Source organism: Aegilops tauschii, chromosome 6 (genome assembly GCF_002575655.3).
Source record: "Aegilops tauschii subsp. strangulata cultivar AL8/78 chromosome 6, Aet v6.0, whole genome shotgun sequence".
NCBI classification, from domain to species: domain Eukaryota; kingdom Viridiplantae; phylum Streptophyta; class Magnoliopsida; order Poales; family Poaceae; genus Aegilops; species Aegilops tauschii.
In genome coordinates this window covers 140,057,329-140,083,051 of record NC_053040.3, presented here as the reverse complement: position 1 = coordinate 140,083,051, position 25,723 = coordinate 140,057,329, and the positions used below count along the sequence as shown (strand labels likewise).

The 25,723-nt window shown below is 54.5% G+C and overlaps 1 protein-coding gene across 1 annotated transcript; it reads left to right on the top strand.

The window, feature by feature from the left end:
• Positions 1 to 934: 934 nt before the first annotated feature.
• LOC109772342 (pollen receptor-like kinase 5) lies at positions 935 to 3,691 on the top strand. The gene is made up of 3 exons (XM_020331027.3): positions 935 to 1,911; positions 2,053 to 2,715; positions 2,819 to 3,691. Exons 1-3 carry the CDS (start codon positions 1,203 to 1,205, stop codon positions 3,427 to 3,429), a joined length of 1,983 nt encoding a protein of 660 aa, XP_020186616.1. The 5' UTR covers positions 935 to 1,202; the 3' UTR covers positions 3,430 to 3,691.
• Positions 3,692 to 25,723: the final 22,032 nt, after the last annotated feature.

Here is a 25,723-nt window from a genome sequence, read left to right as displayed (position 1 = left end):
GTTCGGGGAGGGGGGGAGGGAGAGGGTCCACCCCAAAGCCTCCATGAAGGGGATCGGCGCCAAAGGCGTCGACTTTGGGGAGGCTGCCGCGCCGGCCAGGGGTTTCCTTCGGAACCTCACCAACTCGCCAGATCTGCCAACCGACACCAGGGGCCCGCGCCAGCACGAATCAGGGCAGATCAGAGCAAGGTGGAGCTTCTTCATGGAGCAAAGGCAGACTGCGAGGAACCGCCGCAACACCTTCGCCCGCAACCTCCAAGCTGCTCGCGCGGCCATGGAAGGCTGCCCACCAGCGCCCACTGGCGCAGCCCGCCACACAAGCCGCACCGCACCCACCGGCCGGGGCCGCCGCCCCGGGTAGTCGAGGCCCTCCTTCCAAGAGGAGGCCCCAGATCCCCGCCGCCACCTTCATCGGCGCCGCGCACCCGCGTCGCAGAACCCCTCAGGCAGTGGCGGAGGGAAGGGAGAGGGAAGGGGAAACGCGGCGGCGGCGGCGCTATGATTGCCCTATTAACCACTATTCATGAAGGTGTGTATGCGGTTGGAGCAGATGGTAGAGATGGCAATGGGCAAGGTATGGGCGGCACAACCTCGTTCTGCCCAAACCCATACCCACATAAACTGGATAGAACCACCAGCCTAGTTTTGGTCTCGTATGACTTTATTGTGGCCACCCTGTCTTTTTCAGAGGCCGGATGTCATTCATTATGCTTTGCATCAGTTTGACGCTATTTTATGAGTTAATAAAACACACTTATAGAAAGGTAAAAACGCTAAGAGAAAGCTAATGTTTCATCTTCAATCCTGCTCTAGCTTACAAGTAACCACCAAACTAACGGATCGTCGTCTCCTCTCCAGTTCAACCCGGCCAACCCACAAGGCCCGCAAATGGCAGCAACAAATCATTTCAGTTGGAAGAATCGCTCTTCTCCCGCCTATTCTTAGCCCCTCAGGCGCCGCGACCTCACCGGGCCCCTTTGCTCCCGACCACCTCCTTCCTCTCTCCCCTTGGCCATGCGCATGCAAAGTGCCGTAGCCGCCCAGCCCGACCCCTTCTACCCCGCCACACGTACGTGCGGTCCTGACCCGCGCCACCGCCGTGCCCGCGCGCGCGCGCAAGAAGCCCGGCCGTCGAGCGGACGATCGGACGAACGAGCCGGGTCCGGCAAGCGTGCGCACGCCCGTCGGTCGCCGCTGGCGCCATGGCGCGGCTGCGGCCGCCCGGACACCTCCGCCTCGCCTTCTACGTCGCCGTCGTCGTCGGTGTCGGCCTCTGCGCCCCCGCCGCCGTCCTCGTCGCGGCGATCGTCGGGGACAAGACGGAAGGCGAGGTGCTGGTGGCGTTCCGCGACAAGCTGCGGGCTTCGGACGGCTCGCCGCCGGGGCCGCTGCGGTCGTGGGGCACGCCGGGCCCGTGCAACGGCAACCACTCCTCCTGGTACGGCGTCTCCTGCCACGGCAACGGCAGCGTGCAGGGCCTGCAGCTGGAGCGCCTCGGCCTGGCCGGCGGCGCGCCGGACGTCGGCTCGCTGGCCGTGCTCCCGGGCCTCCGCGTCATCAGCCTGGCCGACAACGCGCTCTCGGGCCCCTTCCCCAACGTGTCGACGCTGGGCGTGCTCAAGATGCTCTACCTCTCCCGGAACCGCTTCTCCGGCGAGATCCCGGCCGATACGTTCCTGCCCATGCGGGGGCTCCGGAAGCTGCACCTCCACAGGAACGACCTCTCCGGCCGCGTCCCCAGCTCCATCACGTCGCCGCGGCTGCTGGAGCTGACCCTCGCCAACAACCGCTTCGAAGGCCCGCTCCCGGACTTCTCCCAGCCGGAGCTCAGGTTCGTCGACGTCTCCAACAACAACCTCTCCGGGCCCATCCCCGCCGGCCTCGGCCGCTTCAACGCCACCATGTTCCGAGGTATTTATTTAGTCAAATCAGAATTTTTTGCCGATCGTGCGTGTAAATGGAGCGCCCGACTTAATAATTCTTGTTTATTAACTGCGTGGCGTACGTTCCTGATCGTGAATTGATTTGGGAAAAGTGTGCGTTTATCTGCAGGCAACAAATTCCTGTGTGGCAAGCCAACGGACGTGGTCTGCGAATCCGCGTCGTCGCCCGCCGGCGGCATGTCCACCTTCATGAGCATTGTCATTTTGCTCATCATCCTCGGCGTGCTGCTCGCCGCCGCGGGCATTGCCATGGGCGTTCTGGGCCGCCGGCGTCGTCGGCGGCGACGCGCGAAGCGTACTGACGGCTGCGTGACCCCCAATGGTGAGGTGACGCCGTCCAACCCGGTCCTGGACACCGCGCCGGCCGTCTCCATCAGCCAGGCTACTGTCATCGGCCCCGCGGCGACGTCGGGCGGCGGCCCGGCAAAACGCGGGGGGCGGCGCGACGAGCACGGGCGGCTGGTGTTCATCCAGGAGAGCCGCGTGAGGTTCGAGATCGAGGACCTGCTCCGGGCGTCGGCGGAGGTGCTGGGCAGCGGCAACTTCGGGTCGTCGTACAAGGCGGCGCTCCAGGAAGGCCCCGAGGTGGTGGTGAAGCGGTTCAAGGACATGAACGGCGTCGGCCGCGAGGACTTCTCGGAGCACATGCGCCGCCTCGGCCGCCTCTCCCACCCCAACCTCGTCCCCCTCGTCGCCTACCTCTACAAGAAAGAGGAGAAGCTCCTCATCACCGATTTCGTGATCAATGGCAGCCTCGCCCAGCTCCTCCACGGTACGCAACAAAGTCAAATCTTCACTTTCTGCAGCATCATCATCATCACAAAGATCATGAACAATGGAGGAAGCTGACTGAGATTTTGTTATGATTGATACAGGGAATCGTGGATCGATGTTGGACTGGAGGAAGAGGCTTCGGATCGTCAAGGGGGCGGCGCGTGGGCTGTCGCACTTGTACGAAGAGCTGCCGATGCTGACGGTGCCGCACGGGCACCTCAAGTCGTCCAACGTGCTGCTCGACGGCACGTTCCAGCCGGCGCTCTCCGACTACGCGCTGGTCCCGGTGCTGACGGCGACGCACGCGGCCCAGGTGATGATGGCGTACAAGGCGCCCGAGTGCGTGGGGTCGCACGGGAAGCCGTCCAGGAAGAGCGACGTGTGGAGCCTCGGGATCCTCACCCTCGAGGTGCTCACCGGCAAGTTCCCGGCCTGTCGGCAGGGGCGGCAGGGCACCAGCGACCTCGCCGGGTGGGTGAACTCCGTCATCACGGAGGAGCGCACCGGCGAGGTGTTCGACGAGGACATGTCCGGCGGCAAGGGCAACGAGGAGGAGATGCTCAAGCTGCTCCAGGTGGCGCTCACCTGCTGCGAGGCCGACATCGACAAGAGGTTGGACCTCAAGTCGGCCCTCGCGGGAATCGAGGAGATCAGGGAGCCGGAGCCTGAATCCTCGTCGACGTTGACGGGCGAGGGAGAATCGAAATCATAACTACGATCGGGCAAACAAGTTCAAAACAACCCACACGCTGATCCGTAATATCAAATCAACCGAGACGATCCAGGAACGATCGATCGATCGATCGCATGCACCGAATTGCATGGCATGGTGGAACTCTGAGGCACGGGCGGGATCGACGGTTCGTGATGAGCTTAGCTCGATGGGTTGACCATCCATCTGATGAAGAACATATGTACATTTGAGCCGGGGTGGTTGATGGAATCCATGACTAATTTTGAACGTGTAAATTAAATCCATCTAGCATAATTTGAGTTAAAGAGAACAAGAAGGAAAAAGGATGCGGCGTAGTGTGTTAACAGAGTACATTGGTTCTTGCTTGTTTTGCCATGTTTTATTTTCGCGAATACGCAAAGCTTGCTTATCATTCATTGATAGAAGAAGATAGAACGAGTACAAGTAGAGGAACATCACACAACACGTACATGGCATCAGAAGCAAAGAGATATGGGATGCTCCGTTAAACAGAGACTACACAACTAAACCCACAAAGCCCCGAACAAGAGAAGCAGATCAAACTAACAAGACGTCAAGATAGCACCTTCAAGAAGGAAAGCGACGCCATGACGCCGCCGCCATCCAATCCGGAGAACTGGAGCTAGGGTTTCCCCTGAGCTCGAAGAGGGGCGCAGATGAAGGCCATGGCAGAGCCTCCAAGAAAAACGACACCCGCGAGCGTCGCCACTGCTAGCACCAGCAAGCCGAGCAAAGATTTCTCCCTGGTCTGATACTGAGCTTTCCCAAAGCCGCCGGATCCGAAATCTGTGATGGGGAAGCCGCAGTTGGCCGGAGTTGCCAAGTCTGTTGGAGGGTTGGCCGCTGGAAGGTGGCACCTGGCGACACGGGACACACGACATAGGATCTAGCACCAGGCAAGGTGTGGAGGCATACGAGGGTCGGGGTGTGCGGTGAGGCAGAGAGAACCGACACAAGGGAAGCGACGACGACTAGCGACACAGGCAAGCTAGGACTGGGCAGAGCGCATATCCGAGTTGCCGGGGCAGTGGCCATCAAGACGTCGACGAGCCGAGAGTGCTGGAAGGGACGCAACTACCGGATTGCGGGGTCCAGGGCCGGAGTTGCACCGGGAGAGGACGCCGGGAAGCCACGGACACTGGAGAACGCAGGTCCAGAGGTCATGGCGAGGTGCCGCACGAACACCACTGAGGGAGTCCTGGACTAAGGGGTCCTCGAGCGTCCGGCCTGTTAGCCATGGGCCGGACTGATGGGCTATAAAGATACGAAGACCGAAGACTGCACCCGTGTTCGGATGGGACTCTCCTTGGCGTGGAAGGCAAGCTTGTCGACCGAATATGTAGATTCCTTTCCTTTGTAACCGACCTTGTGTAACCCTAGATCCTCCTGGTGCCTATATAAACAGGAGGACTTAGTTCGGAAAGGACAGATACTCATTACCATAGTCATACAGGCTAGACTTCTAGGGTTTAGCTATTACGATCTTGTGGTAGATCAACTCTTGTAATACTCATATTCATCAAGATCAATCAAGCAGGAAGTAGGGTATTACCTCCATAGAGAGGGCCCGAACCTGGGTAAACATCGTGTCCCCTATCTCCTATTACCATCGACCTTAGACGCACAGTTCGGGACCCCCTACCCGAGATCCCCCGGTTTTGACACCGACATTGGTGCTTTCATTGAGAGTTCCACCGTGCCGTCCCCAAAAGGTTTGATGGCCCCTTCAATCATCAACAACAATGATGTCCAAGGGGAAACCTTCCTCTCCGGACAGATCTTCGTGTTCGGCGGCTTCACACTACGGGCCAACTCGCTTGGCCACCTGGAGCAGATCGACAGCTACGCCCCTGGCCATCAGGTCAGATTTGGGAGCTTGAATTACGTCGCGGACATCCGTGGAGATTTGATCTTTGTTGGATTCGAGACCGCGGCGACCGCTCCTAGTCACCCCGATGAACATGACCTAAATCTGTCATCGGGCCGCATCCAGGAGATTGCTCCTGTAACTGCTCTGGCCGTAGATCCAGAGCATATCGCGCCGTCCAAGGACGGGAGGCTCAACCCCACCACGGAGGCCGCAGATTCCACGGCGTTGGAGCCAAACATAGACCTAAAGTCACACGACGTCTTTGTCACCGGAACTCCGGACTCATCTCTGGTCATAAATTCCGAGCCATGTGCACCCGCGGACGCCGAACTGGATCGCTTATCGATCTTTGAGCTTAGCGCCGCAGACATCTTCCAGCATTCACCCTTGGGCGATGTGCTAAATTTGTTAATAAATCTGTCCTTGGCGGGGGACTCACAGCCGAATTATGTCCGGTTCGAGCTGGAGGCTGATGATGGGGGAGAATTTCGCCTCCCACCCACCACCCACTTCATAGCCACTGTCGAAGACTTAACCGACACGCTTGACTATGACTCCGAAGACATCGACGGTATGGACGACGATGCCGGAGACGAGGAGGCCCAAAACCCGCCGTTCACCGGACGATGGACGACCACTTCCTCATATGACGTCTACATGGTAGATACGCCAAAAAATAATTGCGGCGATGACAAGGAAAACCTAGCAAAGGAGGACCCTCCTAAAACACAACCAAAGCGCCGGCGTCAGCGGCGCTGCTCTAAATCCTGCCGCAGCAGGGATAGCAACACCGGCACAGGAGACGACAATACTCCGGATGGTGCCGAAGACACAGAAGAACCCGATGAACAAACTGCCGAACGAGACAATCGGGAATCAGGGCATGCCAGCCCTGACGAACAGGCCATAGAAGAAGACTCGGAGGACGGTAGTTACCATCCGCCCTCCGAGGAAGAGGTGAGCCTCGGCAACAAAGACTTCATCGCGCCTGAGGAGCCCCTGGAGCAGGAGCGCTTTAAGCTTCAGCTAATAGCCACTGTGAGGAGCCTGAAAAAGAAGCAGCAGCAACTTCAAGCTGATCAAGACCTGCTTAATGACAAATGGACCGATGTCTTGGTAGCCGAGGAATACGACCTTAAACGCCCAGCCAAAAGTTACCCGAAGCGCAGATTACTACCTCAGTTCGACGATGAGGCGCCAGATCCCGCACTAGCATCACGCAACGCGGCTGATCGGGCACCGTGTGGTCGGGATAAAACTGCAACCCGAGCCGAAAACCAGGCTGTCCCACCCCGCTGTAAAGGCAGGGATAAGACAGCTCAGGGCCATACATATGACCTCCGCAAAGACCTGGACAGCAGAGTGGAACATACAAGATCGATCTACGGATCGCGAGGATGTGACTTAAGGCATGGGGACAACTATCTATTCGGGCGTGACAAACCTAGTCACGCCCGAGCTGAATGCCGCAGACGGAGTCCATCAGAGCTACGTCGCGATGCGGCCCGATATAGAGGCGCCGCGCACCCTCTTTGCTTCACTGACGAAGTAATGGACCACGAATTCCCAGAAGGGTTTAAACCTGTAAACATCGAATCATACGATGGAACAACCGATCCCGCGGTATGGATAGAGGATTTTATTCTCCACATCCACATGGCCCGCGGGGATGATCTTCATGCCATCAAATACCTCCCACTAAAACTTAAAGGGCCAGCCCGGCACTGGCTAAATAGTCTGCCCGAGAATTCTATTGGCAGCTGGGAGGACCTGGAAGAAGCTTTTCTCGACAACTTCCAAGGTACATATGTTCGGCCGCCAGACGCCAATGACTTAAGTCACATAGTTCAAAAGCCCAGGGAGTCAGCCCGGAAGTTCTGGACTAGGTTCCTAACTAAAAAGAACCAGATTGTCGACTGTCCGGATGCCAAAGCCTTAGCGGCCTTTAAACATAGCATCCGCAATCAATGGCTCGCCCGCCACCTTGGCCAAGAAAAGCGAAAATCTATGGCAGCCCTCACGACACTCATGACCCACGTTTGCGCGGGTGAGGATAGTTGGTTGGCTCGCAGCAAAAACACAGCTAGCGAGGCAGGCCCCTCCGAGGTTAAGAACAACAACGGCAAGCTCCGACGTAAGAGACACAAATGCCGAAGCAATGGTGATAATACCGACGACACTACAGTCAACGCCGGATTCAGTGGCTCCAAGTCCAACCAGCGGAAGAAACCATACAAGAGAAACAATCAGGGACCATCCAGCCTGGATCGCATACTCGATCGCCCGTGCCAGATACATGGCAGCCCGGAAAAACCAGCCAATCATACCAACAGAGACTGTTGAGTTTTTAAACAGGCCGGCAAATTAAACGCCGAGAACAGGGAAAAGGGATCACAAAGCGAGGACGACGACGAGGAGCCCCGGCAACCGAACACAGGGGGACAGAAGAAGTTTCCCCCTCAAGTGAAAACAGTAAACATGATATATGTTACACACATCCCCAAAAGGGAGTGCAAACGCGCACTAAGGGACGTCTATGCGATAGAGCCAGTCGCCCCGAAATTGAATCCATGGTCGTCATTCCCGATCACCTTTGATCATCGGGACCACCCGACCAGTATCCGTCATGGCGGTTCAGCCGCACTAGTCCTCAACCCAATCATCGATGGATTTCACCTGACACGCGTCCTTATGGACGGAGGTAGCAGCCTCAACCTGCTTTATCAGGATACAGTGCGAAAAATGGGCATCAATCCATCACGGATCAAGCCCACAAAGACTACCTTCAAAGGAGTCATACTAGGTGTCGAGGCCCGCTGCACGGGTGCAATCACGCTAGAAGTTGTCTTCGGGTCTCCGGACAATTTCCAAAGCGAGGAATTAATCTTGGACTTCGTCCCCTTTCGCAGCGGCTATCACGCACTGCTCGGACGAACCGCGTTCGCTCGATTCAATGCAGTGCCACACTATGCCTATCTTAAGCTCAAGATGCCCGGTCCACGTGGCGTCATCACGGTCAACGAAAATACGGAATGCTCCCTCCATACAGAGGAGCACACCGCCGCCCTAGCAGCAGAAGTACATAATGGCCTTCTCAAGCAGAACCGTAATCCGGCTGCCGAGCCCCTGAACACCATTAAGAAGGTCCGGACTACGCTGGAATAGGACAGCTCGGCTCGTCAAGAGGTCAATTAGCAATTTGGCCTCCGTCCCAGCCCCGATCAGCAGTGGCATTTGTACCACACGTACATAATTACGCACTAGAAATCCCATGGGCATCGACGGAGGAACAACTAGCTTGTGGTCCACAGTTTAGCTCGACCGATCCCGGACACACATATACTGTCAATAATTCCTTTTTCCTTTTCCAGGTTTATTTTACATAGGCCTTCTTCGACGGCCCGACCACCGATCCTGTCAAAGGATAAAAACACCAGGATGGCAAGAAGCACACACATATAGGGGAAGCTCTAGAGGTCAATTCAACGACCACTCTATCTGTTGTTAGGACCCACACGCAGCTCGCCCTTGGTCATGGCATGTTAAATAGCCGGATTGCCTATCGCACTATTTGTATTAATGCGCTTTGACGCATTAACCCAATTATAATGGAAACAGTTCGTGGCTCAAGTTTAAGGGCCCAAGATATCACCTCTGCTTTCTTACTATTTTCCTTTAATAACTTATCTTCTAGCACCCGTACACTTTGGTACGTTTCATATTTGCCAGGGGCTCCCAGGCGCCCTACAATACGGCAACAAAGTCCGAACTCTTTTTATAGTATAGTCCGGCACCCCGAATTTAACATTATATGCATTGGCTCCGAATCATGTCTTTGGTCAATAGTTGGGTTGCCCGGCTCCTGTGCTTGCTACCTTACGTTCCGCTATATTGTCTAAGGTAGTAAAGGGAGAACTACTGCGATTGTGCCCTGGTTTATCCAAAGGAGCACCTCAGTAGAGAAAGCCGAAAACTGACTGTCATGATGCAGCGAGAGTCGGTCAGCTGTTCGGAGGTTACAAATCGTTGGAGATTTCTTCCGCGTTGCGCGAAGGATTGGCACTTCCCGATCAGACGCTTATAGCACTCTAGTTTGGAAACTAGGGGCTGTGTCAATGTTTTTATTGTCGAACTCCTATGGCTAAGTGAGGGCGTTAAAGCCGAATAGTCTAGTTGCCTGGTTCGTTGCGCTAAACAACTCCTTCAAGGACCATATAATTGGATCAAGATTGTTTAGATTCCATCCCGAACACCTCCGTACTACCTACGTGGGGGCAGAAGCCGACGACTGACCAACCCTCAGATTTCATATGAACACGGCCGCACATGAGGTAAAATTAAAAACATAACAATAATTATATTACAAACCCACTTTGTTTCACCATACAAGGCAAAGACAACATGAATGTATTCATTCAAAAATAATGTCCTGCCCACACTGCGCTGCTACAATGCGAGACCCCTCCAGGACGTCCGCGAAATAGCACTCGGGTGTGCGGTGCTCCTTGCCCTCGGGCGGCCCCCGGGCCAGCTCGACGGCGTTCATCTTCGCCCACCACATCTTGCAACGGGAAAAAGCCATACGATCACCCTCAATACAGGCCGATCGCTTGATGATATCCAGCCGAGGACAGGCGTCCACCATCCGCCTCACGAGTCCGAAGTAGCTGCCGGGCATAGCTTTCGCTGGCCATAGCCGGATTATCAAATCCTTCATGGCTAGTTCGGCCACCCTATGCAGCTCCACCAGCTGTTTCAGCTGATCGGTGAAGGGCACGTGATGCTCTGGCGCAAGATATTGCGACCAGAATAGCTTCTCCGTGGAGCTCCCTTCTTCAGCTCGGAAGAACTCCGCGGCGTCGGACACACTTCGTGGCAATTCAGCAAAAGCCCCTGGAGAACTCCGAATCCGGGTTAGTAAAAGATACTTCCTCTTCGTATATTTGCTTTGCATACTGAATGCCTTACCCGCAGCAATCTTCCTCGCCTCCTGGACCTCTTGGAGGGCGCCCTGGGCCTCGTTCCGGGCCGTCTCCGCGCTCTGATGAGCCTTGGAGAGTTCGGCCTCTTTAGCCGACACGTCATGCTCCAAGGTCTCACACTTCTTCACCGCGTCGTGGAGCTCTTGTTGGACCTCGTTGACCCGGGCCTTGAGCTTCTTACAGGCAGCCTGCTCCTTGACGGCCTTCCCCTCGGCTTCGCCCAAGGCCTTTTTCAGGGCCTCGACCTCGGCCGTTGCTCCTATTTATATCAAGACACTTCGGTCAATATATAACATCCTACTCTTTTGGAATACTTCTTGGGTTATTACATACCTTGATTCTCCTGGAGATGCCTCTTCACCCTGCCGAGCTCCTCCTCGGCCTGCTCCAGCCTCCGCTTAAGTTCGGAGACTTTGGCAGCACGTGAGGCCGCTGTGACGCCTGGATAATTAAGCTACAGTAAACCTCTGTTAACAATGCCACGTCACCATGATTACTGTTATTAATCTGGTGTTAGTTCAAAACCGATTATAATTCAAAATTCAAAATCAAGCAAACAATAAAAGTTTTCAAATATTAAGACTAAAATGTTCAATAAATAGTAGTTAAATCAGAGGCTATGATAAAATTGTAAACAACATTAATGAAATTTGTTAAGTGACTTAAACAGCCTCAAACAGTGGCTGAAAATATTATTTAATAACCTCTTTATTAATACAAAAGAATTATGAAATGATATTTACCCCAAACTAGTTTTTGGTGGTAGAATATATTGTGCTGTGATTTGTGGGCCAGCTCTCATATTTTACAAAACTCATTTGGTGCCCAAACAATTAGCCGAAATAGAAAAGAATAAATAAAGAGTAAAAAAACAAAACGGAAGAAAAAGGAACCCCCCCATACGCACGCTGGACCAACCGGCCCAGCTAGCCAACGGTGCCAGCCCAGCCCACCTACCTCAGCCTTTCGTCCTCCTCCTGCAACAGGAGAAGGCCGAGCCTCCATGGCCGCGGGGCACTCGCCCCCGCGCACTGCTGCGGCGCGGGTGGATGAGATCAGCCCCCGACGCTCTCCCTCTCTCTCGCCCAAACCCTAACCCACATCAGATCCCCCCTCCTCCCCTCTCTCCCTCGCCCGCGCTCGCCCTTTCTCCCCACTGCCCGAGCGCCCCCGTCGCCGCCCTCCGCTCGATCCCGCGGCCACCATGCCCCAATCGCCACTTCACCGTGTCGTACGCCGTCGCCGCCCTCGACTACATCACCTCCGCCTCTCCGTTGAAGCTTGGAGCCACTGCAACGACCTCCCCGAGCTCGTCTTCCCCGCACGGCCGCCGTCGATCGCCGCCCCGTTTCGCCGCCTCGAGCCTCCCCCGAGCTCACTCTCGCACACCTGCAGGCTCAATGTGAGCCTCTTATCCCTCCTAGCCCTCTTCCGTCGCCGTTTACTCCCTTTAGCCGCCGTCCTCGACTTGCCCAAGCTCGCCACCGCATAGCACGTCGCCGGCGTCGTTCCGGCGACCATTTGGACGCGCGCTGCTGCTCATTGGCCTCGTCGCACTGCGTAGACCACGCCTAGCTGTTTATTTCACCCGCGCGCGCACCGTAGCACCGTCCCCGACGAGGCCCGTAGCTCACCGCCGCCACGGCTTGTCGCCGGTGCCACTCCGGCCATCCCCGCCCCTGCTGCTTGCTCCATCGGACGCGCCGCATCGCCAGCTAGCTGTAGCCGCAAACCGCGCACGTTTTGGTGCCCCGTAGCGCCAAACCAGAAAGCGGCCGAACTCCGGCGATCGCCCCGCCTCTCGCCGTCGTCGTTCTAGCCTATTACGGGCCGCGCCGCCACCGTAGGTGGATGCGGCGTCGAACGCCCGATCGAACGCGCCTAGCCGCACCTACCCCCGTGCCCTGTAGCATTTTTCCGGCCGTCTCCGGCGATGAGCCGCCGCGGGAGAGGCTCGCCGGAGCTCTCTCCGGCGCCCCGCCTACGTGGCACCGCCTAGGCCCCCCCGGTCGCTGACCCGTGGGCCCCTGGGACCCGGCTGCCCTGTTGACTTTAGTCAACTGCTGACTGGGCAAGCCCCAGCCACTGACTGGTGGGCCCAGGAGCCCCACTTTGACCAGTTGACTGTGGTCAACGCTGACTGGGCCGGCTTCTGTCACAGACATGTGGGCCCCCGCTCTGATAATTAGTTTAATAAATGTTTAAAAAAAACAAGTAACTATACTAGCCTAAACACTCACTGACATATGGGGCCCACCCCTCTAATTAGACTGTTAGTTTAGTTTAAATTGCTGTTAGACTAACAGAGGCTGACATGTGGGTCCCACTGGACCCACAGGCCCGGTTTGACCCTGGTCAGCGAGTCTGTTGACTGCTGACGTCATCCCCACGCAATGCTGACGTCATATTCCTTTTCTGTTAATATAAATAATTCCAGAATATTGTTAAATCTTTCAAAAATCATATAAAATAATCCGTAGCTCGGATGAAAATGTTTTCTATATGAAAGTTGCTCAGAAAAATCCAACGAATCCGAATACGCGGTCCGTTCATTTGTCACATGCCTCTAGTATGCTGAACATGGAACTTTCCCCTCGGTCATTTGTCTAGCATAGGTCCGGAACCAGGAAAACATTCCCGGTTGAATTTCCCCCTTCACCTATTCGTGTAGACATGCGTTAGGTCACACCCGACACGTCGTATTACCACGTTATGCTTTGGGATGCTATGTTTGCTTTATATTTACTATTTCTTCCCCCTCTTCTCTCCGGTAGACTACTAGACCGACGCTGCTGCTGCCCAGTTCGATTACGGAGTTGACGACCCCTCCTTGCCAGAGCAACCAGGCAAGCCCCCCTGATCACCAGATATCGCCTATTCTTCTCTATACTGCTTGCATTAGAGTAGTGTAGCATGTTACTGCTTTCCGATATCCTATCCTGATGCATAGCCTACCCTTGCTACTACTGTTGTTACCTTTACCTGCAATCCTACATGCTTAGTATAGGATGCTAGTTTTCCATCAGTGGCCCTACATTCTTGTCCGTCTGCTGTGCTATACTATCGGGCCGTGATCACCTGGGCGGTGATCACGGGTATATACTTATATACTTTATACATGACACATGTGGTAAATAAAGTCGGGTCAGCTCGTAGGAGTACCCGCAAGTGGATCTTTGTGGCGGAGCGACAGGGCAGGTTGAGACCGCCTAGGTGAGAGGTGGGCCTGGCCCTGGACGGCGTCCACGGTTACTTCGACATAACACGCTTAACGAGTTCTTGGTATTTGATCTGAGTCTGGCCATTTGGTCTATACGCACTAACCATCTACGCGGGAGTAGTTATGGGTATCCCGGCGTCGTGGTATCAGCCGAAGCCTTCGTGACGTCAGCGACTGAGTGGCGCGCGCCGGATTGGACTGGAACGCCACTAGGCTAGGTCTGCTTCCGGCCGCGTACGCAACGTGCAGGTGTGCATAGGGCGATGGGCCCAGACCCCTGCGCGCATAGGGTTAGACCGGCGTGCTGACCTCTCTGTTGTGCTTAGGTGGGGCTGCGACGTGTTGATCTTCCGAGGCCGGGCATGACCCAGAAAAGTGTGTCCGGCCAAATGGGATCGAGCGTGTTGGGTTATGTGGTGCACCCCTGCAGGGAAGTTTATCTATTCGAATAGTCGTGTCCCTCGGTAAAAGGACGACCCGGAGTTGTACCTTGACCTTATGACAACTAGAACTGGATACTTAATAAAACACACCCTTCCAAGTGCCAGATATAACCCGGTGATCGCTCTCTAACAGGGCGACGAGGAGGGGATCGCCGGGTAGGTTTATGCTATATGATGCTACTTGGTGAACTTACCATCTACTCTCTTCTACATGCTGCAAGATGGAGGTGGCCAGAAGCGTAGTCTTCGACAGGACTAGCTATCCCCCCTTATTCTGGCATTCTGCAGTTCAGTCCACTGATATGGCCCTTTACACATATACCCATGCATATGTAGTGTAGCTCCTTGCTTGCGAGTACTTTGGATGAGTACTCACGGTTGCTTTTCTCCCTCTTTTCCCCTTTCTATACCTGATTGTCGCAACCAGATGCTGGAGTCCAGGAGCTAGAGATCCCGAGGATGATTCTACATGGAGTTCGGCTTCGAGGAGTAGTTAGGAGGTCCCAGGCAGGAGGCCTTGCCTTTTCGATCGTTGCTACTTTTGTGCTAGCCTTCTTAAGGCAAACTTGTTTAACTTATGTCTGTACTCAGATATTGTTGCTTCCGCTGACTCGTCTGTGATCGAGCACTTGTATTCGAGCCCTCGAGGCCCCTGGCTTGTATTATGATGCTTGTATGACTTATTTATGTTTTAGAGTTGTGTTGTGATATCTTCCCGTGAGTCCCTGATCTTGATCGTACACATTTGCGTGCATGATTAGTGTACGGTCAAATCAGGGGCGTCACAGCCGCGCCAGCAGCGATGCCTGCATATTCATTCCACACAAATTTAGGTAGTTCCCTGCAATAAAGGAATGATCCTCTGTCCACCTTTTCTTTCCGAACACCGGACAGTGTCTCAGGGGCTACTGTCTATATGGGAATTTTCTCTTTTTGCGTCGCTTACCTCAAAACCTATCAGCAGGCTGCTGCAGGCTTTAGTCAGTCCGCTCTTGGCAGACTGAACCCTTTCAATCACCGTGTCCATAAGAACACGATGCTCATCCACAATGGAAGCGCCTTGCAGCGCTTCCAGCAGATCATCTGGTGCCCCTGGTTGGACAGGGGTCACCGGTGGAATAGGCATACCCCCTTCTTTCGAAGGAGGTTGCGTTCCGGATTCCGGAGCCGTATCGGTCCCCGTAATCAAATCCGATTGAGGGCCGAACTGAGTACGGCCCTCCTCCCCATTCTCCTGGGGATCGGTCCCCCTGGTGTTCGGCGACAGGGGCTTCTCCTTCTAGCGCTTCTTGAGCCTCTCCCCGGCCTGGGAAGGCCCGTTGGGAGAGTACCTCATCGTCCCCTTTGGCCTTGGGAGAGTAAGCGGCTGGCGGTGTCTCGCTGGCCATCTCCTGTGGGTCCAACGAACCTCTTGATGAGGATCGCTGGGAACTGTCGTGGGCCGGACTTCAACCGCATAAGTAGCCATTTCAATACATTGAAATGGAGAGGCTGGACATATGGGTATGCGGGAGTCATAGCACTTACGAAGCAGCTTGAGGCTTGGTGAGGGGGTGTCGCTCCAGACTACTGTTGACGTCCCACTCGGATTTGTCCGCGAAGGAGCCCTTCCCCTTCTTGGACGACCCCGCCTCCAGGCTTGTGGAGGCCGCCCTCTTCTTCCTTCCACCATCAGGGGGAGGGTTGTTCTCCTCCTCCTCCTCATCGTCGTCATCTTCGGCGGCGGAGGAGCGGGTCTTGTCTTTGGACGTCGCGTCCGAAGCACTCTTGCGACGGGTGAGGGAGTCCTGGACTAAGGGGTCCTCGGGCGTCCGGCCTGTTAGCCATGGGCCGGACTGATGAGCTATGAAGATACGAAGACCGAAGACCGCACCCGTGTCCGGATGGGACTCTCCTTGGCGTGGAAGGCAAGCTTGGCAACCAGATATGTAGATTCCTTTCTCTGTAACCGACCTTGTGTAACCCTAGATCTCCCCGGTGTCTATATAAACTGGAGGACTTAGTCCGGAAAGGGGAGATATTCATTACCATAGTCATACAGGCTAGACTTCTAGGGTTTAGCCATTACGATCTCGTGGTAGATCAACTCTTGTAATACTCATATTCATCAAGATCAATCAAGCAGGAAGTAGGGTATTACCTCCATAGAGAGGGACCGAACCTGGGTAAACATCGTGTCCCCTGTCTCCTGTTACCATCGACCTTAGATGCACAGTTCGGGACCCCCTACCCGAGATCCGCCGGTTTTGACACCGACATTGGTGCTTTCATTGAGAGTTCTGCTGTGCCGTCCCCAAAAGGTTCGATGGCCCCTTCAATCGTCGATAGTGACGCTGTCCAAGGGGAAACCTCCCTCCCCGGACAGATTTTCGTGTTCGGCGGCTTCGTACTGCAGGCCAACTCGCTTGGCCACTTGGAGCAGATCGGCAGCTACGCCCCTGGCCATCAGGTCAGATTTGGGAGCTTGAATTACGTCGCGGACACCCGTGGAGAGTTGATCTTGGCAGATTCGAGACCGCGGCAACCGCTCCTAGTCACCCCGATGAACATGACCTAAATCTGTCATCGGGCCGCATCCAGGAGATCGCTCCTGTAACTGCTCCGGCCGTAGATCCGGAGCATATTGCGCCGTCCAAGGATGGAAGGCTCAACCCCACCGCGGAGGCCGCAGATTCCACGACGTTGGAGCCGAACATAGACCTAAAGTCACACATCGTCTTTGTCACCGGAAGTCCTGACTCGTCTCTGGTCATAAATTCTGAGCCATGTGCATCCGCGGACGCCGAACTAGATCGCTCATCGATCTTTGAGTTTAGCGCCGCAGACATCTTCCAGCATTCGCCCTTGGGCGGGGGACTCACAGCCGAATTATGTCCGGTTCGAGCTGGAGGCTGATCATGGGGGAGAACTTTGCCTCCCACCCACCACCCACTTCATAGCCACTATCGAAGACTTAACTGACACGCTTGACTATGACTCCGAGGACATCGACGGTATGGACGACGATGCTGGAGACGAGGAGGCCCAAAACCTGCCGTTCACCGGACGATGGACGGCCTCTTCCTCACACGACGTCTACATGGTAGATACACCGAAAAATAACAGCGGCGATGACAAGGAGAACCCAGCAAAGGAGGACCCTCCTAAAACACAGCCAAAGCGCCGGCGTCAGCGGCGCCGCTCTAAATCCCGCCGCAGCAGGGATAGCAACACCGGCTCAGGAGACGAGAACACTCCGGATGGTGCCCAAAGACACAGAACAACCCGATGAACAAACTGCCGAATGAGACAACCGGGAATCAGGGCATGTCAGCCTTGACGAACAGGCCATAGAAGAAGACTTGGAGGACGGTAGTTACCGCCCGCCCTCCGAGGAGGAGGTGAGCCTCGGCAACGAAGACTTCATCGTGCATGAGGAGCCCTGGAGCAGGAGCGCTTTAAGCTTCAGCTAATAGCCACTGCGAGGAGCCTGAAAAAGAAGCAGCAGCAGCTTCAAGCTGATCAAGACCTGCTCCACGACAGATGGACCGGTGTCCTGGCAGCCGAAGAATACGGCCTTCAACGCCCAGCCAAAAGTTACCCGAAGCGCAGATTACTACCTCAGTTCGACGATGAGGCGCCAGATCCCGCACTAGCATCTCGCAACGCGGCTGATCGGCCACCGCGCGGTCGGGATAAAACTGCAAACCTGAGCCAAAAACCGGACTGTTCCACTCCGCCGTAAAGGCAGGGATAAGATAGCTCGGGGCCATACATATGACCTCTGCCAAGAACTGGACAGTAGAGCGGAACACACAAGATCGATCTACGGATTGCGAGGATGTGACTTAAGGCATGGGGATAACTATCTATTCGGGCGTGACAAACCTCGTCACGCCCGAGCTGAATGCTGCAGACGGACTCCATCAGAGCTACGTCGCGATGCGGCCCGATATAGAGGCGCCGCGCACCCTCTTTGCTTCACTGACGAAGTAATGGATCATGAATTCCTAGAAGGGTTCAAACCCGTAAACATCGAATCCTACGATGGAACAACCGATCCCGCGGTATGGATAGAGGATTTTATTCTCCATATCCACATGGCCCGCGGGGATGATCTTCATGCCATAAAATACCTCCCACTAAAACTTAAAGGGCCAGCCCGGCACTGGCTAAACAGTTTGCCCGAGAATTCTATTGGCAGCTGGGAGGACCTCGAAGAAGCCTTTCTCGATAACTTCCAAGGTACATATGTTCGGCCGCCGGACGCCGATGACTTAAGTCACATAGTTCAACAGCCCGGGGAGTCACCCAGGAAGTTCTGGACTAGTAGGTTCCTAACTAAAAAGAACCAGATTGTCGACTGTCCGGATCCCGAAGCCTTAGCGGCCTTTAAACACAGCATCCGCGACGAATGGCTCGCCCGCCACCTCGGCCAAGAAAAGCCAAAATCTATGGCAGCCCACACGGCACTCATGACCCGCTTTTGCGCTGGTGAGGATAGTTGGTTGGCCCGCAGCAAAAATACAGCCAGCAAGGCAGGCCCTTCCGAGGCTAAGAACAACAACGGCAAGCTCTGACGTAACAGACACAAACGCCGAAGGAATGGTGATAATACTGATGACACTACAGTCAACGCTGGATTCAGCGGCTCCAAGTCCAACCAGCAGAAGAAACCATACAAGAGAAACAATCAGGGACCATCCAGCCTAGACCGCATACTCGATCGCCCGTGCCAGATACATGGCACCCCAGAAAAACCAGGCAATCATACCAATAGATACTGTTGGGTTTTTTAATAGGCTGGCAAATTAAACGCCGAGAACAGGGAAAAGGGATCACAAAGCGAGGACGACGACGAGGAGCCCCGGCAACCGAACACAGGGGGACAAAAGAAGTTTCCCCCTCAAGTGAAAACAGTAAACATGATATACGTCACACACATCCCCAAAAGGGAACGCAAACACGCACTAAGGGACGTCTATGCGATAGAGCCAGTCGCCCCCAAATTCAATCCATGGTCATCATGCCCGATCACATTTGATCGTCGGGATCATCCGACCAGTAGCCGGCATGGCGGATCAGCCGCACTAGTCCTGGACCCAATCATTGATGGATTCCACCTAACGAGAGTCCTCATGGACAGTGGTAGCAGCCTCAATCTGCTCTATGAAGACACGGTGCGCAAAATGGGCATTAACCCATCAAGGATCAAGCCAACGAAGACTACCTTCAAAGGAGTCATACCAGGTGTAGAGGCCAGCTGTACGGGCTCAATCACACTAGAGGTTGTCTTTGGATCCCCCGACAACTTCCGAAGCGAGGAGTTAATCTTGGACATCATCCCATTCCGCAGTGGTTATCACGCACTGCTCGGACGGACGACATTCGCTCGGTTCAATGCGTTGCCGCACTATGCTTATCTCAAGCTCAAGATGCCCGGCCCACGCGGTGTCATAACAATCAACGGAAACAGGGAACGCTCCCTCCGAACAGAGGAGCACACCGCCGCCCTAGCAGCAGAAGTACAGAGCGGCCTTCTCAAGCAGAACCGTAATCCGGCTGCCGAGCCCCGGGACATCGTAAAGAGGGTCCGGACTACGCTGCGCCAGGACAACGCGGCTCATCAAGAGCTCGACTAGCAATTTGGCCTCCATCCCAGCCCCGATCAGGCAGTGGCATTCGTACCACGCGTACATAATTACGCACTCAAAATTCCATGGGCATCGACGGAGGCACATAAATCTTGTGATCCACAGTTCAGCTTGACCGATCCCGGACACACATATACTTTATTATTTCCTTTTTCCTTTTCCAGGTTTCTTTTACATAGGCCTTCTTGGACGGCCTAATCATCAGTCCTGTAAAAGGCTAAAAACACCAGGATTCCAAGCACAGACGTATAGGTGAAGTTCTAAGAGGTCACACTATCTGTTGTCAGGACCCACATGCAGCTCGCCTCTGGTCATGGCATGTTAAATAGCCGGTTGCCTATCGCACTATTTGTATTAATGCGCTTTGACGCATTAACCGAATTATAATGAAACAGTTCATGGCTCAAGTTCAAGGGCCCAATATATCACCTCTACTTTCTTTCTGTTTTTCGTCAATAATTCATTTTCTAGCACCTGTACACTCTGGTACGTTTTATATTTGCCAGGGGCTCCCAGGCGCCCCACAATACGACAACAAAGTCCGAATACTTTTTATAATATAGTTCGGCACCCCGGATTTAGCATTATATGCATTGGCTCCGAATCATGTCTTTGGTCAATAGTTGGGTTGCCCGGCTCCTGTGCTTGCCACCTTACGTTCCGCTATATCGGCTAAGGTAGTAAAGGGAGAACTACTGTGATTGTGCCCTAGTTTATCCAAAGGAGCACCTTAGTAGAGAAAGCCGAAAACTGACTATCATGATGTGGCGAGAGCCGGTCAGCTGTTCGGAGGTTACAAATCGTTGGAGATTCCTCCCGCATTACGCGAAGGATCGGTACTTCCCGATCAGGCGCTCATAGCACTCTGGTTCGAAAACTAGGGGCTGCGCCTATGTTTTATTGTAAAACTCCTATGGCTAAGTGAGGGCGTTTAAGCCGCATAGTCCGATTGCCTGGTTCGTTGCGCTAAACAACTCCTTCAAGGACCATACAATTGGATCAAGATTGTTTAGATTCCATCCCGAACACCCCCGTACTACCTACGTGGGGGCAGAAGTCGACGACTAGCCAACCGTCAGATTCCATATAACACGGCCGCTCAGGAGGAAAAAATTAAAACATAGAAAAAAATTATATTACAAACTGACTTTGTTTCATCATACAAGTCAAAGACAACACGAATGCATTCATTCGAAAATAATGTCCTGCCCACACTGCGCTGCTACAATGCGAGACCCCTCCAGGACATCCGCGAAATAGAGCTCGGGTGTGCGGTGCTCCTTGCCCTCTGGCGGCCCTCGGGCCAGCTCGACGGCGTTCATCTTCGCCCACCACATCTTGCAACGGGCGAAGGCCATACGAGCACCCTCAATACAGGCCGACCGCTTGATGATATCCAGCCGAGGACATGTTGGAAATATGCCCTAGAGGCAATAATAAATTGGTTATTATTATATTTCCTTGTTCGTGATAATCGTTTATTATCCATGCTAGAATTGTATTGATAGGAAACTCAGATACATGTGTGGATACATAGACAACACCATGTCCCTAGTAAGCCTCTAGTTAACTAGCTCGTTGATCAATAGATGGTTACGGTTTCCTGACCATGGACATTGGATGTCGTTGATAACGGGATCACATCATTAGGAGAATGATGTGATGGACAAGACCCAATCCTAAGCCTAGCACAAGATCGTGTAGTTCGTTTGCTCAGAGCTTTTCTAATGTCAAGTATCATTTCCTTAGACCATGAGATTGTGCAACTCCCGGATACCGTAGGAATGCTTTGGGTGTACCAAACGTCACAACGTAACTGGGTGGCTATAAAGGTGCACTACAGGTATCTCCGAAAGTGTCTGTTGGGTTGGCACGAATCGAGACTGGGATTTGTCACTCCGTGTAAACGGAGAGGTATCTCTGGGCCCACTCGGTAGGACATCATCATAATGTGCACAATGTGACCAAGGAGTTGATCACGGGATGATGTGAGTTACGGAACGAGTAAAGAGACTTGCCGGTAACGAGATTGAACAAGGTATAGGGATACCGACGATCGAATCTCGGGCAAGTAACATACCAATAGACAAAGGGAATTGTATACGGGATTGATTGAATCCCCGACATCGTGGTTCATCCGATGAGATCATCGTGGAACATGTGGGAGCCAACATGGGTATCCAGATCCCGCTGTTGGTTATTGACCGGAGAACGTCTCGGTCATGTCTGCATGGTTCCCGAACCCGTAGGGTCTACACACTTAAGGTTCGATGACACTAGGGTTATAAAGGAAGTTTGTATGTGGTTACCGAATGTTGTTCGGAGTCCCGGATGAGATGCCGGACGTCACGAGGAGTTCCGGAATGGTCCGGAGGTAAAGATTTATATATGGGAAGTCCTGTTTTGGTCACCGGAAAAGTTTCGGGTGCTATCGGTAATGTACCGGGACCACCGAGAGGGTCCCGGGGGTCCACCAGGTGGGGCCACCGGCCCCAGAGGGCTGCGTGAGCCAATTGTGGGAGGGGACCAGCCCCAGGTGGGCTGGTGCGCCCCCCACAAGAGGCCCAGGGCGCAGGAAGGGGGGAAGGGGGAAACCCTAGGCACAGATGGGCCTAAGGCCCATCTAGTGGGGCGCCCCCCTCTCTCCCCCCCTTGGCCGCCCCCAAGCCCCATCTAGGGCTGGCCGCACCCCTTTGGGGGGAACCCTAGATGGGGGTGCAGCCCCTCCCCTCCCCCTATAAATAGTTGAGGTTTTGGGGCTGCCATACACATGAGAAGACATCTCCCTCATAGCGCAACCCTACCCCTCTCCCTCCTCCTCTCCCGCGGTGCTTGGCGAAGCCCTGCAGGATTGCCACGCTCCTCCATCACCACCACGCCGTCGTGCTACTGCTGGACGGAGTCTTCCCCAATCTCTCCCTCTCTCCTTGCTGGATCAAGGCGTGGGAGACGTCACCGGGCTGCACGTGTGTTGAACGCGGAGGCACCGTTCTTCGGTGCTCAGATCGGAATCAACCGCGATCTGAATCGCTACGAGTACGACTCCCTCATCCGCGTTCTTGCAACGCTTCCGCATCGCGATCTACAATGGTATGTAGATGCACTCCCCTTCCCCTCGTTGCTAGATTACTCCATAGATTGATCTTGGTGATGCGTAGAAAATTTTGAATTTCTGCTACGTTCCCCAAAAGGACAGGCGTCCACCATTCGCCTCACGAGTCCGAAGTAGCTGCCGGGCATAGCTTCGGCTGGCCACATCCGGATTATAAAATCCTTCATGGCTAGTTCGGCCACCCTATGCAGCTCCACCAGCTGTTTCAGCTGATCGGTGAAGGACACGGGATGCTGTGGCACAAGATATTGCGACCAGAATAGCTTCTCCGTAGAACTCCCTTCTCCGGCTCGGAAGAACTCCGCGCCGTCGGACACACTTCACGGCAAATCAGCAAAAACCATTGGAGAACTCCGAATCCGGGTTAGTAAAAGATACTTTCTCTTTGCATATTTGCTTTGCATACTGAATGCCTTACCCGCCGCGATCTTCCTCGCCTCTTGGATCTCTTGGAGGGCGCCCTGGGACTCGTTCCGGGCCGTCTCCGCGCTCTGGCGAGCCTTGGAGAGTTCGGCCTCTTTAGCCGACACATCACGTTCCAAGGTCTCACACTTCTTCACCGCGTCATGGAGCTCTTGTTGGACCTCGTTGACCCGGGCCTTGAGCTTCTTACTAGCAGCCTGCTCCTTGATGGCCTTCCCCTCGGCTTCGCCCAGGGCCTTTTTCAGGGCCTCGACCTCGGTCGTCGCTCCTATACATATCATAACACTTTGGTCAATATATATTTTACTCCTTCCGAGTACTTCTTGGGTTATTACATACCTTGATTCTTCTGGAGCTGCCTCTTCACCTGGCCGAGCTCCTCCTCGGCCTGCTCTAGCCTCCGCTGTAGATCGGACACTTCGGCAGCACATGAGGCCGCGGCCAGCAGCGACGCCTGTATATTTATTCCAGACAAAATTTAGTTAGTTTCCTGCCATAAAAGTATTGATCCTTTGTTCGGCTTTTCTTTACAAACACCGAACATTGTCTCAGGGGCTACTGTCTATATGGGGATTTTCTCCTTTTGCGTCGCCTACCTCAAAACCTGTCCGCAGGCTGCTGCAGGCTTCGATTAGTCCGCTCTTAATGGACTGAGCCCTTTCAATCACCGTGCTCATAAGAACACGGTGCTCATCCGCAATGGAAGCGCCTCGCAGCGCTTCTAGCAGATCGTCTGGTGCCCATGGTTGGACAGGGATCACCGGTGGAATAGGCATACCCCCTTCTTTCAAAGGAGGCTGCGTGCCGGATTCCGGAGCCGTATCGGTCTCCGGAATCAAGTCTGGTTGAGGGCCAAACTGTGTACGGCCCTCCTCCCCAGTCTCCCGGGGGATTGGTTCCCCCTGATGTTCAGCGACAGGGGCTTCGCCTTTGGGCACCTCTTGATCCTATCCCCGGCCTGGGAAGGTCCATTGGGAGAGCACCTCGTCGTCTCCTTTGACCGTGGGAGAATAGGCGGCCGGCGGTGTCTCGCTGGCCATCTCCTTCGTGTCCAACGAACCCTCTGATGAGGATCGCTGGGAGCTGTTGTGGGCCGGACTGTAATAGCATGATTGATCATGTCAATACGACAAGGAGGAAAGGTTAGATCTATGGGCATGCACGAGTCTTAGCACTTACGAGGCGGCCCGGGGCTTAGTGCGGGAGCGTCGCTCCGGACTGCTGCCCACGTCCCACGCGGTGTTGGCCGCAAGGGTGCCCTTCCCCTTCCTGGGTGTTCCCGCCTCTAGATTCGTGGAGGCCGTCCTTTTCTTCTTTCCCTCCTCAGGGGGAGGTTTGTTTTCCTCCTCCTCCCCCTCTTCCTCGTCGTCATGCTCAGGGATGGAGGAATGGGTTTCTTCGTCTTCGGACGTCACGTCCGAAGCGCCCTTGCGACGGGGGCCACTTTTGGCCCCCCTTGGCCTTCTTCTTGGCCTTCTGCTCCGGCGCCTTATAGGGTGCCGGCACCAGCATCTTCGCTAAACGCGGGATGACTAGTTCTTCAGGCAGCGGAGCCGGACACTGGATCCACTTCGCCCTCTCCATCCAGTCCTGAAGAAGCAATGATAAAAGCTCAGAAATCATCCTCGAAACAGGCAAGTAAGGGATGCGTTGAAAAATAACATACCTCGCTAGCGAGATGGTTAATGTCGTGTCCGCGGTCTGAATCTGTGGCCGGCGGCTTCTCGTTGCCCTTAAAGAGCAACTTCCAGGCGCCTTCATGAGTGGTCTCGAAGAGCCTCTTCAGGGTATGGTGCTTCTTTGGATTGAACTTCCATAGAGGGGGGCTTCGGCTTTGGCATGGAAGAATCCGGCGAACTAGCATCACCTGGATTATATCAACAAGTTTGACATCCTTGTCCACCATGCTTTGAACGCGTGTCTGCAGCGCTATCAGCTCGTCTGACGAACACCAGTTTGGGCTCTTCTTGACCCAGGAGGTGAGCCGCATTGGGGCACCGGGGTTGAATTCGGCAGCTGTGGCCCAGTTGGTGCCGCGGGGTTCTGTAATGTAGAACCATTGTTTCTGCCATTCCTTGACAGTCTCCACGAAAGTGCCTTTCGGCCAGGAGACATTGGGCAGCTTGCTCACCATGGCTCCTCCGCACTCTGCATGCTGGCCATCCACCACCTTCGGCTTCACGTTGAAGACCTTGAGCCACAGCCTGAAGTGGGGTTGGATGCGGAGGAAGGCCTCACACACGACGATGAACGCCGAGATGTTGAGGAAGGAGTTCGGAGATAGATCATGAAAGTCTATCCTGTAATAGTACATCAACCCATGAATGAAAGGGTGGAGAGGAAACCCTAGCCTGCGGAAGAAATGAGGGATGAATACCGCCCTCTCGTTGAGCTCCGGCGTGGTGACAATTTGTCCCTGGGCTGGAAGGCGGTGGGCGATTTCCTTCGCCAAGTACCCGGCCGCCCGAAGCTCGGTAATATCTTTCTCCTTAACGGAGGAGACCATCCACTTGCCCTGACCTCCAGATCCAGACATGGTTGAGTGCTAGCTTGAGTGGAAAGAAGATGAGAACTTGGGCGCTGGAGCTCGAGATTGGAAGGGCGGAGA